Source organism: Pseudophryne corroboree, chromosome 6, assembly GCF_028390025.1.
Source record: "Pseudophryne corroboree isolate aPseCor3 chromosome 6, aPseCor3.hap2, whole genome shotgun sequence".
Lineage (NCBI taxonomy): Eukaryota > Metazoa > Chordata > Amphibia > Anura > Myobatrachidae > Pseudophryne > Pseudophryne corroboree.
This window is the reverse complement of record NC_086449.1, coordinates 647,693,116-647,709,606: the sequence shown is the minus strand read 5'-3', so window position 1 is coordinate 647,709,606 and position 16,491 is coordinate 647,693,116. Positions and strand designations below refer to the sequence as shown.

General features: G+C 48.9%; 1 protein-coding gene across 11 annotated transcripts in view; it reads right to left on the bottom strand.

Moving 5' to 3' along the window:
• The window catches only part of LOC134933186 (uncharacterized), a 495,026-nt gene that overhangs the window by 118,017 nt on the left and 360,518 nt on the right, over positions 1-16,491 (bottom strand). For all 11 annotated transcript variants that reach the window (XM_063928206.1, XM_063928207.1, XM_063928204.1 and 8 more), the window contains one exon: positions 4,878-4,985. In XM_063928206.1, coding sequence (XP_063784276.1) covers positions 4,878-4,985 — 108 coding nt within the window. The remainder of the gene's footprint in view (positions 1-4,877; positions 4,986-16,491) is intronic.

Genomic DNA, 16,491 nt, shown 5'->3' with positions numbered 1-16,491 from the left:
TGTGTAGTTTATCTGGTTAGTTGGTTTATGTTATATTGTAGTGTATCATTTGTACTGTGATTCCTTTTGCAAGTATAATAGTTATAATACATATAATAGGTTTCGGACCCTAAGCCCAGGTATCTGTGTATTTTTTTATAAGGGTTAAGTATTCTCTGAGCGTCGGTGACGCTCAAGCAGCTTTGTAGTTAATCAGGTTACACCAGGTTGCACTTACACTCTGTCTCTACACTAAAGTATACTGTGTATCTCATCGTTAAAGGTATAGATATAAAGGTTTAAACGTTGTAAGCGTCTGCACCGCTGGTGATCTCCTCGTGGTCCCGAGCGTACGCTACGCTATAGCGAATCATCACGTTAGTCGGCAGCCAATAGCGTGCCTGCCTGTGATCACTGGGCCGTAAGCGAACGTGACGCCTGAGCGTCTCGACTACGGTTGAGCGATCGCTACACAACTTGCGTACCCTTACGGTACTTCTTACGTAGATAGCGTACAGTGTTCTTAGACCTCTTAAGGTGTTTTATATACGATAAATATTCAGCTTTATCAACGCCACTGCTGTTATGTTGTCCGACTAAATCAAGGCGGACTGATTGCGAAGATGTTCCGCTTGCAGAAGGCCGTTGTGAATGGCCCTTAACTCCAGAACGTTTATGTGTAGACACATTTCCTGGCTTGACCATCTTCCCTGGACGTTTTCCCCCTGTGTGACTGCTCCCCAGCCTCGAAGACTCGCATCCGTGGTCACCAAGATCCAGTCCTTGATCCCGAACCTGCGTCCCTCTAGGAGGTGAGAGCTGTGCAGCCACCACAAGAGTGAGATTCTGGTCTTGGAAGACAGGGTTATCCTTCGGTGCATGTGCAGATGGGACCCGGACCACTTGTCCAACAGGTCCCACTGAAACACTCTGGCATGGAATCTGCCAAACTGAATGGCCTCGTAGGCCGCCACCATCTTCCCCAGCAACCGAGTGCATTGATGGATCGATACTCTTGGCAGCTTCAGGATTTATTTGACCAGGTGCTGAATTTCCAGAGCCTTTTCCACTGGAAGAAAAACTCGCTGTAATTCTGTGTCCAGAATCATTCCCAAAAATGACAGCCGGCTCGTCGGAACCAAGTGTGATTTTGGAAAGTTTAGGAGCCAACCATGTTGCTGCAGAATTGTCAGGGATAGCGTAATGTTCTGCAGTAATTGTTCCCTGGATCTCACCTTTATCAGGAGATCGTCCAGATATAGGGTAATCGTGACTCCTTGCTTGCGTGGGAGAACCATCATTTCGGCCATTACTTTGGTGAAAATCCTCTGAGCCATGGACAGACCAAACGGCAACGTCTGAAATTGGTAATGACAATCCCGAACTGGAAACTTCAGGTAAGTCTGATGTGGGGGATAAATGACAACATGTAAGTAGGCATCTTTTATGTCTACTGACACCATAAAATCCCCCTCCTCCAGACTGGAGATAACTGCCCGGAGAGATTCCATCTTGAATTTTAATTTTTTTAGGTAGAAATTGAGGGATTTGAGGTTCAGGATTGGTCCGACTGAGCTGTCTGGCTTCGGGACCACGAACAGGTTCGAATAAAAGCCTTCTCCCTGTTGTGACGGGGGAACCCCGACAATGGACAATGACCTGATTGTGACACAATTTTTGTATTGCAGCGCATACCATCTCCCTGTCTGGAAGAGAAGCTGGTAAGGCCGATTTGAAAAATCGGTGAGGGGGAACGTCTTGAAACTCCAGTTTGTACCCCTGGGACATTAATTCCAAGACCCATGGGTCCAGGGCCGAACGAGCCCAGAACTGACTGAAGAGCCTGAGACATGCCCCCACCGGTGCGGACTCCCGCAGAGGAGCCCCAGCGTCATGCGGTGGACTTGGCAGAAGCCGGGGAGGACTTCTGCTCCTGGCAACTGGCCACGGCCGGTGATCGTTTACCTTTTACCTTTCCTCTAGTAGCAAGGAAGGAAGACCATCGTCCCTTTCTGTATTTATTGGGCCGATAGGACTGCATCTGATAGTGGTGTGATTTCTTTTGTGGTGCAGGCACATAAGGTAAAAATGATGACTTACCCGCGGTAGCCGTAGATACCAAATCAGCGAGCCTGTCACCAAACAATACACCACCTTTATACTGTAGAGACTCCATAGCTCTCTTAGAGTCAGCATCAGCATTCCATTGATGAATCCACAATGCTCTCCTAGCTGAGACTGCCATGGCATTGGCTCGTGATCCCAAGAGGCCTCGCAGCTTCCTTTAGGTAGACTGCAGCGTCCTTGATATGACCTAGTGTCAAAAGAATGCTATCCCTATCCAGGGCATCCATTTCAGATGACAAGTTATCTGCCCATTTTTCGATAGCACCACTCACCCACGCAGACGCAATGGCTGGTCTGAGTAGCGTACCCGTGGTGACATAAATGGATTTCAATATATTTTGCTGTTTACGATCCGCAGGATCTTTTAGGGCTGCCGTGTCAGGGGACGGAAGAGCCACCTTTTTGGACAGCCGTGACAGAGCTTTGTCCACAATAGGGCGTGACTCCCATTTTTCCCTATCCCCAGAGGGAAACGGATACGCCACTACAATCCTTTTGGGAATCAAACTTTTTGTCAGGATTTTCCCAAACCTTTTCACAAAGCGTGTTCAGTTCATGAGAGGGAGGAAATGTAACCTCAGGTTTCTTCCCTTTATACATACAGACCCTAGTATCAGGAACAATAGGGTCCTCAGTGATATGTAATACATCTTTTATAGCCACAATCATGTACTGAATACTCTTTGCCAGTTTTGGATCTAATCTGGCATCACTATAGTTGACATTTGAGTCAGTGTCCGTGTCTGTATCCGTGTCTGCCAGCTGGGCAAATTAACGTTTTTGTGACCCCGAGGGGGTCTGGACTTGAAACAACACATCCTCTACGGATTTCTTCCAAGCTTGGTCCTGAGACTCAGATTTATCCAATCTTTTATTTATCAGAGCCACATTAGCATTCAAGGCATTCAAAAAATTCACCCAATCCGGTGTCGGCGGTGCCGACAGGGCCACTCCCACAGCCGTTTGTGTCCCTAACAGTCTCCTCCTGGGAAGAGCACTCCGCCTCCGACATGCCGACACACGTGCACCCATCACACGCAGACACACTGGGCCTATAGGGGATAGACCCACAGTAAAGCCTGTCAGAGACACAGAGGGAGTATTGCCAGCTCACACCCCGGCGCCTAATCCTGGACTGAAAACACCACAGAAGATGTCCTAGACCTGCAGCGCTTTTATAAGTTATATATATTGCACCAAAACCACTGTGCCCCCTCATTTTGCACCCTGTTACTTGTACAGCAGTGTGAGAAAGGACCAGCGTCTCTGCAGCCTTGTGAAGAGAAAATGGCGCCGGGCTGTGTGCTGTGAGGGCTAAGCCCCGCCCCCGTAATGGAGCACTTCAGACCCGCTCTTTTAAAAAAAAAAACTATACTGGTGGGGGTCCGGACAGTGCCTTGGCACAGTCCGCTCTTGCCAGATAGTTATTGAGGCTAAATTGCTGCCCAGGGCGCCCCCCCCCCCCCGCGCTCTGCACCCTGTAGTGCCGCTGTGTGTGGGAGCATGGCAGCGTGCGATCGCTGTGCGGTACCTCAAAGCAGTCACTGAAGTCTTCTGATCTTCTTCTACTCACCTGTCTTCTGACTTCTGGCTATGCAAGGGGGGTGACGGCGGGCTCTGGGAACGACCATCTAGGCGTACCTAGCGATCAGACCCTCAGGAGCTAATGGTGTCCTGTAGCCAAAGAAGCAGAACCTTTAAATTCACAGAAGTAAGTCTGACTTCTCTTCCCTAAGTCCCACGAAGCAGGGAGACTGTTGCCAGCAGCTCTCCCTGAACATAAAAAACCTAACAAAGTATTTTCAGAGAAACTCGGTAGAGCTCCTCAGAGTGCATCCATTCTGCCTGGGCAGAGATTCTAAACAGGAGTCTGGAGGAGGGGCATAGAGGGAGGAGCCAGTTGACACCCCTTTGAAAGTCTTAAAGTGCCCATGTCTCCTGCGGATCCCGTCTATACCCCATGGTTCTTGAAGTGTCCCCAGCATCCTCTAGGACGTATGAGAAAGAGTAGCGAAGTGGACCAGTGTAGAAGTCACCAACAGCAACCAGAGGGGAGTCCTTTAAAAAAAAAAACAACAACACAGGTGCCCACATAAATGCTAAAGTCTGGTGATCGGTGTGATCTCCAGAAACCACTGTAGTCAAGAAAAATGGAGTCCAGAGATCGGGGCCAAGATCTTGATCAAATAATATATACATTTTAATGTGACTATTTTTGTGAACGTTTACACATAGAATCCGGTTTATTGCTATTTTGGAAAGATGGATTAAATCTAAGCAAGAACTACAAAGCATTTATTTGTGGTGTTAATTTACAAAAATAAGTTTGCTTTTGATTCACTTTCTTGAAAAGTCAAATAAACAAACACCTTTTTACCTATTTTGGTTACAATTCTATTGATGTGTAAGAATGAATGAAAAGGTATTGTCTGAAAAAAACAAGGTACAGTATACATGTTTGTGTGACTTTTTAAAATCGGTGATATTGAGATGTAATGTGCACAAACATTGAGATAACTCAGCAGCGAAGAGATAACAACCCTCCCTATAGTCTCAGATTCTACCAATCTATATGACATTATTATAGCAAGTTTGAACATTTGTTCTTACCAGCTTAATGGTGTATGACATGGGATCTTAACTCCAGCCATATTTAATGTTTTATCAAAGAGCAAAACATTATAGTTATTTGTGTTGTTATACTATTAAGTGCTGTATCTTTTGACTAATGAATTGTGCTACAACTTGAATTTTTTGGTGAGAAAACTAACCTTACGAACATGTCTGCCAGATTCGCTTAACAAATGGATAAAAGGATGATGAATGAACATCTCAGTATGCTTTTCAAACAGGTTTTTAAAAAGAAGTGATACTTCTGCCTGTAAAGTACAATTAGACAGAAAATTAAAGATTACATACAAACAGCAAACAAATTTGACATATGTAAAAGAAAATAAATATTCTTCATATAAAATATATTACATTAATCATTAAACCAGTGCTGGGCAACCCGTTTCTCTTCAGTGGTCACATGTGGTGCCCCCTAACCTTCCAAAGGGTGTAAGATGCTCTTCATTTTTAGTGGTAAATAAGTAAATGTGATCAATGAAAGAGACCTACCTGTAATAACATAGCAGCAGGCATTTTAAATTAGCATTAATAAGCTCTAACAAACAAATATGATCGCAGATATGAGATGGGGAGGGCTCAGAGGACTTGATATATAACCCTCAAGAAACAACCACTACACTTCCTTTAGGCTAAAACTGCAGTAATTTTGTTGGATTAAAACCCCCCAATTTAGTAGATATCGTGATGGTTTCTTTCCCTTGGACTGTCACGCTAGGTGGGGCATGCATCTCCTAGTACATCTACCCCTGATGCGCCAGCCATGCACAGCGAGATGCATCGAAAATGCGTCTTATTTGCATCACTAGGTAGATAAGACGCACAAGCAGACTCTGCTGATTAAAATTATATGCATCATGTCTATATATTTTGTATGGTAGCGGCTGGATCTGCATATGAAATGCTACGTTACAGTGTTTTCCAGGAGTATTATTTTAATCAGCAGAGTCTGCTTGTGCATTTTATAAGCATAGTGATGCAAAGACTAGGAAAAAAAAAAAGGGTTGACATTAGTAAGGGCACTCACGACGTGATTGCAGCAACGTTGAGAGGGGACAAATCTGTAAATTGCTACATTTACTGTAATTCTGTGTATGATGGACTAAATCCTGATTATGGTGTTATTTTATAAGTATGACTAAGGTTGGTATCATGTCCCAACCGCAGGTCACCATACCAATGGCGGAATCCCGGCATTTACAGTGCATCCGGAAATCAGGATTTTGGTACTTACCGATAAATCCCTTTCTCCGATACCACAGGGGACACTGGAGCGCAGTTACAATGGGGAAATAGTAGGCAGTAACTGGGAGCTGGCACTTTAAAACTCAAACACTGTGGCTAGCTCCTCCCCTACTATGCCCCCCCTCCAAGCCAGTCTACGTAAAACTGTGCCCGAGGAGAGCTGGAATAAACGAACGTTAAAGTAGAGGAGGTTAACGCCGCCATGTAAACAAGGATAACACGAAACCAACTTGGAACCTAACAAAAGGTTAACCTGCAAAAAATAAGAATTTACTTACCGATAATTCTATTTCTCGTAGTCCGTAGTGGATGCTGGGGACTCCGTCAGGACCATGGGGTTTAGCGGCTCCGCAGGAGACAGGGCACAATAATAAAAGCTTTAGGATCAGGTGGTGTGCACTGGCTCCTCCCCCTATGACCCTCCTCCAAGCCTCAGTTAGGATACTGTGCCCGGACGAGCGTGCATAATAAGGAAGGATATTGAATCCCGGGTAAGACTCATACCAGCCACACCAATCACACCGTACAACCTGTGATCTGAACCCAGTTAACAGTATGATAACAACGAAGGAGCCTCTGAAAAGATGGCTCACAACAAGAATAACCCGATTTTTGTAACAATAACTATGTACAAGTATTGCAGACAATCCGCACTTGGGATGGGCGCCCAGCATCCACTACGGACTACGAGAAATAGAATTATCGGTAAGTAAATTCTTATTTTCTCTGACGTCCTAAGTGGATGCTGGGGACTCCGTCAGGACCATGGGGATTATACCAAAGCTCCCAAACGGGCGGGAGAGTGCGGATGACTCTGCAGCACCGAATGAGAGAACTCCAGGTCCTCCTCAGTCAGGGTGTGCCCCTGACCAAGTAGCAGCTCGGCAAAGTTGTAAAGCCGAGACCCCTCAGGCAGCCGCCCAAGATGAGCCCACTTCCTTGTGGAATGGGCTTTTACTGATTTTGGCTGTGGCAAGCCTGCCACAGAATGTGCAAGCTGAATTGTACTACAAATCCAGCGAGCAATCGTCTGCTTAGAAGCAGGAACACCCATCTTGTTGGGTGCATACAGGCTAAACAGCGAGTCAGATTTTCTGACTCCAGTCGTCCTGGAAACATATATTTTCAGGGCCCTGACAACGTCAAGTAACTTGGAGTCCTCCAAGTCCCTAGTAGCCGCAGGTACCACAATAGGTTGGTTCATGTGAAAAACAGAAAACACCTTAAGGAGAAATTGAGGACGAGTCCTCAATTCTGCCCTGTCAGAATGAAAAATTAAGTAAGGGCTTTTATATGATAAAGCCGCCCATTCTGACACACGCCTGGCTGAAGCCAGGGCTAATAGAATCTTCACCTTCCATGTGAAATATTTTAATTCCACAGTGGTGAGTGGATCAAACCAATGTGACTTTAGGAAACTCAAAACAACATTGAGATCCCAAGGTGCCACTGGGGGCACAAAAGGAGGCTGTATATGCAGTACCCCTTTTACAAACGTCTGAACTTCAGGCACTGAAGCCAGTTCTTTCTGGAAGAAATTTGACAGGGTCGAAATTTGAACCTTAATGGACCCTAATTTTAGGTCCATAGACAGTCCTGTTTTCAGGAAATGTAGGAAACGACCCAGTTGGAATTCCTCTGTAGGGACCTTCTTGGTCTCACACCACGCAACATATTTTCGCCAAATGCGGTGAAAATGTTTTGCGGTTACATCCTTCCTGGCTTCGACCAGGGTAGGGATGACTTCATCTGGAATGCCCTTTCAGGATCCGGCGTTCAACTGCCATGCCGTCAAACGCAGCCGCGGTAAGTCTTGGAACAGACAAGGCCCCTGCTGGAGCAGGTCCTTTCTTAAAGGTGGAGGCCACGGTTCTTCCGTGAGCATCTCTTGAAGTTCCGGGTACCAAGTCCTTCTTGATCCATCCGGAACCACGAGTATCGTTCTTACTCATCTCCTTCTTATGATTCTCAGTACTTTTGGTATGAGATGCATAGGAGGGAACACATACCCTGACTGGTACACCCACAGTGTTACCAGAGCGTCCACCGCTATTGCCTGAGGGTCCCTTGACCTGGCGCAATATTTGTCTAGTTTTTTGTTCAGGCGGGACGCCATCATGTCCACCTTTGGTTTTTCCCAACGGTTTACAATCATGTGGAAGACTTCCCGCTGAAGTCCCCACTCTCCCGGGTGGAGGTTATGCCTGCTGAGGAAGTTTGCTTCCCAGTTTTCCACTCCCGGAATTAACACTGCTGAGAGTGTTATCACATGATTTTTCGCCCAGCGAAGAATCCTTGCAGTTTCTGCCATTTCCCTCCTGCTTCATGTGCCGCCCTGTCTGTTTACGTGGGCGACTGCCGTGATGTTGTCCCACTGGATCAATACCGGCTGACCTTGAAGCAGAGGTCTTGCTAAGCTTAGAGCCTTGTAAATTGCCCTTAGCTCCAGTATATTTATGTGGAGAGAAGTCTCCAGACTTGATCACACTCCCTGGAAATTTTTTCCTTGTGTGACTGCTCCCCAGCCACTCAGGCTGGCATCCGTGGTCACCAGGACCCAGTCCTGAATGTCGAATCTGCGGCCCTTTCACAGATGAGCACTCTGCAGCCACCGCAGAAGAAAACACCCTTGACCTTGGAGACAGGGTTATCCGCTGATGCATCTGAAGATGCGATCCGGACCATTTTCCCAGCAGATTCCACTGAAAGGTTCTTGCGTGAAATCTACCGAATGGGATCGCTTTGTAAGAAACCACCATTTTTCACAGGACCTTTGTGCAATGATGCACTGATACTTTTCCTGGTTTTAGGAGGTTCCTGACTAGCTCGGATAACTCCGTGGTCTTCTTCTCCGGGAGAAAACATCCTTTTCTGGACTGTGTCCAGAATCATTCCTAGGAACATTAGACGTGTCGTCGGAAAAAGCTGCGATTTTGGAATATTTAGAATCCACTCGTGCTGTCGTAGAACTACTTGAGATAGTGCTACTCCGACTGCCAACTGTTCTCAGGACCTTGCCCTTATCAGGAAAGCGTCCATATTTCTTTTAGGAAGAATCATCATTTCGGCCATTACCATGGTAAAGACCCGGGGTGCCGTGGACAATCCAAACGGCAGCGTCTGAACTGATAGTGACAGTTCTTTACCACGAACCTGAGATACCCTTGGTGAGAAGGGCAAAATTTGGACATGTAGGTAAGCGTCCCTGATATCCAGTGACACCATATCGTCCTGGTTCGCTATCACTGCTCTGAGTGACTCCATCTTGATTTGAACCCTTGTATGTAATTGTTCAAATCTTTTAGATCTCACCTAGCCGTTTGGCTTCAGTACCACAATATAGTGTGGAATAATACCCCTTCCCTTGTTGTAGGAGGGGTACTTTGATTATCACCTGCTGGGAATACAGCCTGTGAATTTTTTTCCAATACTGCCTCCCTGTCGGAGGGAGACGTTGGTAAAGCAGACTTCAGGAACTTGTGAGGGGAAGACGTCTCGAATTTCCAATGTACACCTGGGATACTACGTGTAGGATCCAGGAGTCCACTTGCGAGTGAGCCCACTGTGTGCTGAAACTCTTGAGATGACCCCCCACCGCACCTGAGTCCGCTTGTATGGCCCCAGCGTCATGCTGCGGACTTGGCAGAAGCTGTGGAGGACTTCTGTTCCTGGGAATGGGCTGCCTGGTGCAGTCTTCTTCCCTTTCCTCTAACCCTGGGCAGATATGACTGGCCTTTTGCCCGCCTGCCTTTATGGGTACGAAAGGACTGAGACTGAAAAGACTGTGTCCTTTTCTGCTGAGATGTGACTTGGGGTAACAAAAGTGGATTTTCCAGCTGTTGCCATGGCCACCAGGTCCGATGGACCGCCCCTTTATACGGCAATACTTTCATGTGCCGTCTGGAATCTGCATCACCTGACCACTGTCGTGTCTATAAACATCGTCTGGCAGATATGGACATCACATCTACTCTTGATGCCAGAATGCAAATATCCCTCTGCGCATCTCGCATATATAGAAATGCATCCTTAAAATGCTCTATAGTCAATAAAATATTGTTCCTGTCAAGGGTATCAATATTTTCAGTCAGGAAATCCGACCAAGCCCCCCCAGCGCTGCACATCCAGGCTGAGGCGATTGCTGGTCGTAGTATAACACCAGTATGTGTGTATATACTTTTTAGGATATTTTTCAGCTTCCTATCAGCTGGCTCTTTGAGGGCGGCCGTATCTGGAGACGGTAACGCCACTTGTTTTTATAAGCGTGTGAGCGCCTTATCCACCCTAAGGTGTGTTTCCCAACTCGCCCTCACTTCTGGCGGGAAAGGGTATACCTCCAATAATTTTCTATCGGAGGAAACCCACGTATCATCACACACTTTAATTTATCTGATTCAGGAAAAACTACAAGTAGATTATTCCCACCCTACATAATACCCTTATTTGTGGTACTTGTAGTATCAGAAATATGTAACACCTCCTTCATTGCCCTTAACATGTAACGTGTGGCCCTAAAGGAAAATACGTTTGTTTCTTCACCGTCGACACTGAAGTCAGTGTCCGTGTCTGTGTCGACCAACTGAGGTAAATGGGCGTTTTTACAAGCCCCTGACGGTGTCTGAGACGCCTGGACAGGTACTAATTTGTTTGCCGGCCGTCTCATGTCGTCAACCGACCTTGCATCGTGTTGACATTATCACGTAATTCCTAAATAAGCCATCCATTCCGGTGTCGACTCCCTAGAGAGTGACATCACCAATACAGGCAATTTGCTCCGCCTCCTCACCAACATCGTCCTCCTACATGTCGACACACACGTACCGACACACAGCACACACACAGGGAATGCTCTGATAGAGGACAGGACCCCACTAGCCCTTTGGGGAGACAGAGGGAGAGTTTGCCAGCACACACCAAAAACGCTATAATTATACAGGGACAACCCCTTATACAAGTGTTTTCCCTTATAGCATTTTCACATATGTAATCATATCGCCAAATAAGTGCCCCCCCTCTCTGTTTTAACCCTGTTTCTGTAGTGCAGTGCAGGGGAGAGCCTGGGAGCCTTCCTCACAGCAGAGCTGAGCAGAAAAATGGCGCCGTGTGCTGAGGAGAATAGGCCCCGCCCCCTAAAACGGCGGGCTCTTCTCCCGGAGTTTGTGAGATCTGGCAGGGGTTAAATACATCCATATAGCCTCAAGGGCTATATGTGATGTATTTTAGCCATAAAAAAGGTATAATACATTGCTGCCCAGGGCGCCCCCCCCAGCGCCCTGCACCCTCAGTGACCGCTGGTATGAAGTGTGCTGACAACAATGGCGCACAGCTGCAGTGCTGTGCGCTACCTTATGAAGACTGAAAGTCTTCTGCCGCCTGTTTCTGGACCTCTGGACCTCTTCAACTTCGGCATCTGCAAGGGGGGTCGGCGGCACGGCTCCGGGACGAACCCCAGGGTGAGACCTGTGTTCCGACTCCGTCTGGAGCTAATGGTGTCCAGTAGCCTAAGAAGCAAATCCATCCTGCACGCAGGTGAGTTTACTTCTCTCCCCTAAGTCCCTCGTAGCAGTGAGCCTGTTGCCAGCAGGACTCACTGAAAATAAAAAACCTAACTTAAACTTTTATTCTAAGCAGCTCAGGAGAGCCACCTAGATTGCACCCTTCTCGGACGGGCACAAAAATCTAACTGAGGCTTGGAGGAGGGTCATAGGGGGAGGAGCCAGTGCACACCACCTGATCCTAAAGCTTTTATTATTGTGCCCTGTCTCCTGCGGAGCCGCTAAACCCCATGGTCCTGACGGAGTCCCCAGCATCCACTTAGGACGTCAGAGAAACAAGCAGTCACATAGTGATCTGCGAACCGTTAAGCGAACAAGGAGGAGACAGCGCTGGGTGGGCGTCCAGTGTCCCCTGTGGAATCTGAGACAGGGATTTATCGGTAAGTACCAAAATCCTGATTTCTCCTTCATCCACTAGGGGACACTGGAGCGCAGTTACAAAGGGGACGTCTCAGAGCTCCCAAAACGGGCGGGAGAGTGCTGAGAGTCCTGTAAAACCGCTCGGTTAAACTGTGACGCAGAGGCCGCAAAAGTGTCAAACCTGTAAAATTTGACAAACGTATGTCGGCCCGACCAAGTAGCCGCCCGACATAAAGAAGTCATGGAGACCCCACAGGCAGCTGCCCACGAAGGTCCCACAGAACGCGTAGAGTGCGCTGAAATTGAATCCGTAGGTTCCCGAGAAGCTGCTAAATTATACCCCTTTTACACCTACGAGCACGGGTCGCAGCCGGGAGCCTGACACGGGAGCTGCCCCCTGCTGCGACCCGTGCTCGGTCCCTTTCCCATTAGCAGTCACAACCCGGCATATGCCGGGTTGGTGACGCTTCTAGCTACACGGCAGGGGCGGCGCAGGGAGATCACATGATCTCCCAGCGCCGCCCATCCATACAGTGTAAACGGGAGCCGTGTCGCATCGACACGGCTCCCGTTTACACTACACCCTACCCGGATCATTCCCGTGTCCTACCCAGGTAAATAGCCGGGTAGGATTCACGGGTCACTTGATCCGGGTTTACCCTTTTCCACTTGCCAAAAACACGGGTAAATGCGCGCCCCCGTGCATTTACCCGTGTTTTTTGAGCTAGTGGAAAAGGGGTATAAGCCTGTCTGATGGTCAGCCGAATCCATCGTGACAAAGTCTGCTTAGAAGCCGGCCAACCACGGCGGGTAGCATCGTATAAAACAAATAAGGAATCGGACTTCCGAATAGCCTTATTCCTATCCACATAGATCTTGAGCGCTCTGACTACGTCCAATGATCTTGAATCCGGAGAGTCTACCGAGAGAACCGGAACCACGAGTGGCTGATTGATGTGAAAATCGGACACCACCTTAGGTAGAAAAGACATGCAAGTACGGAGCTCCGCCCTATCAGTATGAAACACCAGGTAAGGAGGACGACAAGAAAGAGCCCCAAGTTCCGACACCCGCCTAGCCGAAGCGAGAGCCAGGAGAAGAACCACCTTCCAGGTGAGATATTTCATCTCCACTGACTCCAGCGGCTCAAACAACGAGGATTGCAGAAAAGCGAGAACCAGAGTGAGGTCCCATGGTGCTGTTGAGGGGCGAAAGGGAGGCTGTATACGTAAAACCCCCTGAAAGAAAGTCTGAACTTCTGGCAGCAAGGCTAACTTTTTCTGGGGAAAAAACGAGAGCCGAGACCTGCACCTTTAGTGAACCCAGTCTTAAGCCTGCCGAAAAACCCGCCTGCAAAAAACTGAGAAGGCGGGCCAAGCGAAAAACTGAAGGAGAAAACTGTCGACGGTCACACCAGGCTACATAAGCCTTCCAAATACGGTAGTAGTGAGACGATGTGACTGACTTTCTAGCCCGAAGCATAGTAGGTATAACTGTACGAGGAATCCCCTTCTTTTTCAAGATGGCCTTCTCAACAGCCACGCCGTCAAACGTAGCCTGCGTAAGTCTGGATAAAGAAAAGGACCCTGTTGCAGAAGATCGTCCCGTAGTGGCAGGGGCCAAGGCTCGGCTACTGAAAACAGGCGGAGGGTGGAGTACCAAGTTCTGCGCGGCCAATCTGGAGCCACCAGGAGGACCAGAGCGTTTTCTCTCTTGATGCGTTGTAGAACCCGAGGCAACAGCAGGAAGGGAGGAAAGAGGTAAACGTACCGGAAATTCCAAGGAGCCGTGAGGGTCTCTCGTTTGAGCGTAATAAAGAGGCAGCTGATGGTTCAGGCGGGACGCCATGAGGTCGATCTGTGGTCTTCCCCACCGGCGGACAAGCTGACAAAACACCTGGGGATGGAGTGACCACTCTCCCGGGTGCATGTCCTGTCGGCTGAGGTAATCGGCTTCCCAATTTTCCACTCCTGGAATGAATATCGCCGAGAAGGACAGCGCATACTCCTCCGCTATATGTATATGTTGGCGACCTCCCTCATCGCCGCACGGCTGCGAGTGCCGCCCTGACGGTTGATGTACGCTACCGTTATGGCGTTGTCGGATTGAACCCTGACCGCTCGACCGCGCAGCAGGTGATGTGCCTGAAGTAGGGCGTTGTATACCGCCCGTAGTTCGAGAATGTTTATCGGGAGAGCGGATTCGTGAACCGATGTTCGAGGGTCACTGCCCCCCAGCCTCGCACACTTGCGTCCGTGGTGAGAAGAGTCCAATCCCACACTCCGAACCTCCTTCCTTCCAACAGATGTGCCGACTGGAGCCACCAGAGAAGCGACGACCGTGCCTTTGGAGATAGCGTCACCCGCTGATGATGGAACAGATGAGATCCTGACCACTGATGTAGAAGACACAGCTGAAACGGTCGAGAGTGAAAGCGACCGTATGGAAGAGCTTCGAACGCCGCTACCATCTTTCCCAGAAGACGAATGCACAGATACACCGACACCCGACGGTGTCGAAGGACCAACCTTACCAGCGTCTGTAAAGACAGGATCTTGTCCTGAGGAAGGAAAACCTTCTGACGGACCGTGTCGAGAATCATTCCCAAAAACAGCAACCGTTGTGAGGGGCATAAGTGAGACTTCTGGAAGTTCAGGATCCACCCGTGCCGAGCCAGAAGGTCCTGCGTTATCCGGATATTCTGAAGTAAAAGCTCCGCCGAGCGCGCCTTTATGAGCAGATCGCCCAGATAGTGAACAATTGTCACACCCTGCTCCCGAAGTAGGGCCATCATGACCGCCATGACTTTTGTGAACCCTCTGGGAGCAGAAGAGAGACCGAACGGAAGGGCCTGGAACTGGAAATGAGCCTCCTGTATCGCGAACTGGAGAAAAGCCTGATGAGGAGGCCAGATGGGAACATGTAAGTATGCATCCTTGATGTCTAAGGACGCCAGAAACTCGTTTTGCTCCAAACCCGCAATAACCGACTGGAGGGACTCCATCTTGAACTTGAATACCCTCAAATACTGATTGAGATCCTTCAAGTTCAGGATTGGCCTGACCGAGCCGTCCGGCTTCGGTACGAGAAACAGGCTTGAGTAATATCCCTGTTTCCGATGCGGAGAGGGAACAGGGATCAGTACCCTTGCGGCTAGAAGCTTCTGGACCGCTGCCTGCAAGGCAACTCCTTTGTCGGAAACTGGTAAACCCGTGGTGAAAAACCGACGGAGCGGAAGGGTCTGAAAATCGAGCTTGTAACCGCAAGTGATGAGATCCCTGACCCAAGCATCTGGGCAGAACTGTATCCAGACTTCCTTGAAGTCCCACAGACGAGCTCCCACCCTGTGGTCCCCCAGGTGGGAGGGGAGCTCGTCATGCGGTGGTAGTGGCGGCGGATTTAACCTCTGACTGGGTTGAGGCTGTGGAACCTCTGCCTCTACCCCTATGGCCACGGGAGGCGGAAGCTCCCCCCCTGGCCTCGAAACCTGGAAGGAGCCCGAAAGAATCGAAAGGAGGGACCCCTATAGGGCCTGCGATAGGCTGGAGCAGCAGAAGGAAGATAAGTCGACTTACCTCCGGTGGCCTGAGAAATCCAGGCATCCAGACCCTTACCGAACAGGACCTCTCCCGTAAAGGGCAACGCTTCTGCTGCCCGCTTGGACTCCGTATCCGCTTGCCACTGCCGCAGCCAGAGAGCTCTGCGAGCTGAAATTGCTAAAGCGGAAATCCTAGCACCGATGATGCAGATGTCCTTGGAAGCCTCGCAAAGATAGAGGGCTGACTCACGGATGTGTTCCGCCAACTGTATCAGTTGATCCGCGGGCAAATCGTCCCGAATTCCAGAGGACAATTGCTCTGCCCAAGCCTCCATCGCCTTGTTGACCCAACAACCTACCTGCGCTGGGTGATGTAATACCCCCGCCGCCGAGTAAATAGTCTTCAAGGTGGATTCCAATTTCCTATCTGACGCCTCTTTAAGCGAAGTTGCTCCCGGAACCGGCAGAACAGTCTTCTTGGACAGATGAGACACCGAAGGATCCACAATCGGAGAGGTCTCATAACGCGTCCTGCTATATGCGGGAAAAGGATAGGAAGACAACATTTTTCTTGATACCTGAAACTTCGAGTCTGGATGTTTCCAGGCTCCCGTGATGATCGCATCTAGCTCCTCCGAAACTGGAAAAGTCACCGGCAAGCATTGGTCGGTGCCAAACCTTGAAGGGCGTAAGGCGTCCTGCTCCGTCTCCTCCACCTGTAATACTGAGCGAATAGCAGTAATAAGAGCCTCAATACCCTGAGCTACTGGTTCAGAGTCCTCGTACACCTGATCGTCATCAGTATCCTGTACATCTACCACCGCCTCATCTAATTGAGGCATATCATCGTCAGAATCCTGCAACACAGAGGCTAGCAATCTCTTTTTAGAAGCCTGTGTGGGGGGACTAAAGGACGGGGCTTGGGAAGGGATTACCGCCCTAGAGAGCCCTTCAACTGATTTTGCAAGGGAAATAGCCCATGCTGGTTCAGGCTCCGGCACCGGCTGTCAGACCCGGGCCACCTCTCTGTCTTCTCTAGAGGCCTTCAGTTCCCTAGTC